Source organism: Aplysia californica, unplaced genomic scaffold (assembly GCF_000002075.1).
Source record: "Aplysia californica isolate F4 #8 unplaced genomic scaffold, AplCal3.0 scaffold00248, whole genome shotgun sequence".
NCBI classification, from domain to species: Eukaryota; Metazoa; Mollusca; class Gastropoda; order Aplysiida; family Aplysiidae; genus Aplysia; species Aplysia californica.
The window spans coordinates 33,294-34,543 of record NW_004797518.1 but is presented as its reverse complement, the minus strand read 5'-3'; the positions used below and the strand labels follow the sequence as shown (position 1 = coordinate 34,543).

The following is a 1,250-nucleotide window of genomic DNA, read 5'->3' as shown; positions in this document are numbered from 1 at the left end:
GAGAAAATGTACCTGGAGACACAGGACACATGAGAAAATGTACCTGGAGACACACGACACACGGGAAAATGTACCTGGGGACACAGGACACATGAGAAAATGTACCTGGAGACACAGGACACATGAGAAAATGTACCTGGAGACACACGACACACGGGAAAATGTACCTGGGGACACAGGACACATGAGAAAATGTACCTGGAGACACAGGACACATGAGAAAATGTACCTGGGGACACACGACACACGGGAAAATGTACCTGGGGACACACGACACACGGGAAAATGTACCTGGGGACACAGGACTGTGACTGATATACTTCAACACATAACAGTGGGTCGCTTTTAAGCACAAAAAGGCTATCCCGAAAAAACGCTGTTTTGAGAAAATCGAAGGAAAAGTTTTTGGACCCTTGTTCAGTTTCTTTAAAAAACAAGGAGAGTTTTCTCTATATAACCAAACAAATAAACACACCAATGAAACCAAACTTTTCCTACAGGTAGGGAAATGCCCACTTTTGGTGTAGGTCAAGATTTCTGAAAACTCCCGAAATCTGGGTTAACCCGCTTGTCCTTAAAAGTGACCAATTGTTCACAAGAAAACCCCCGGGGAAACGGAAAGGAAAAACAACCGTCTGACAAAGAGGGAGCTGTAAGCACACTTAAACTCTCCCTACAACTCCTTTTAGTTTCAGGAAGAGTTTTACGGCACTTGCAACACAATAAGGTCATATACGTGCCGAAGATTAGAGATGTTACAAGAGAGTAACAAACACAAAAAAAGAAGGAGGAGAGATAAGGACGATAGATGTTTGATAGGAAAGAAGGAGCGAACGACACCAGAGCAGCCACCAACCACCCACTCACTTGAACTTAGCCCCGGTGCTGGCCTGCGTGCCCCCGTTCCACGAGTAGTCGCGCGTCTCGTAGAAGAAAAACACGTCCAGTTTGATGTCTCCGTACAGGAAGGACAACTCCAGACTGTCGGACTCCTGGACACACAAATACACACACAAATAGACAAATAAATACACATACAAATACACACACAAATAGACACACAACCAAGAGGGAGACATAGACTTCTGCTCACACAAATAGACACACAAATAGACACACAACCAAGAGGGAGACATAGACTTCTGCTCACACAAATAGACACACAAATAGACACACAAATAGACACACAAACTTTGAAGCGAGCCACTTACTCATGAATGGCACGTACCCCCCTACCCCCCGATTAAGAA

The 1,250-nt window shown here is 44.7% G+C and overlaps 1 protein-coding gene across 1 annotated transcript in view; it reads right to left on the bottom strand.

Moving 5' to 3' along the window:
• Nucleotides 1-1,250, bottom strand: part of LOC101855344 (fukutin) — a gene marked incomplete in the record, with an annotated part of 14,800 nt that overhangs the window by 10,021 nt on the left and 3,529 nt on the right. The window contains 3 exon segments of the mRNA XM_005100469.3: nt 75-167; nt 261-291; nt 868-992. Of these exon segments, the coding sequence (XP_005100526.3) occupies nt 75-167; nt 261-291; nt 868-992 (249 nt within the window).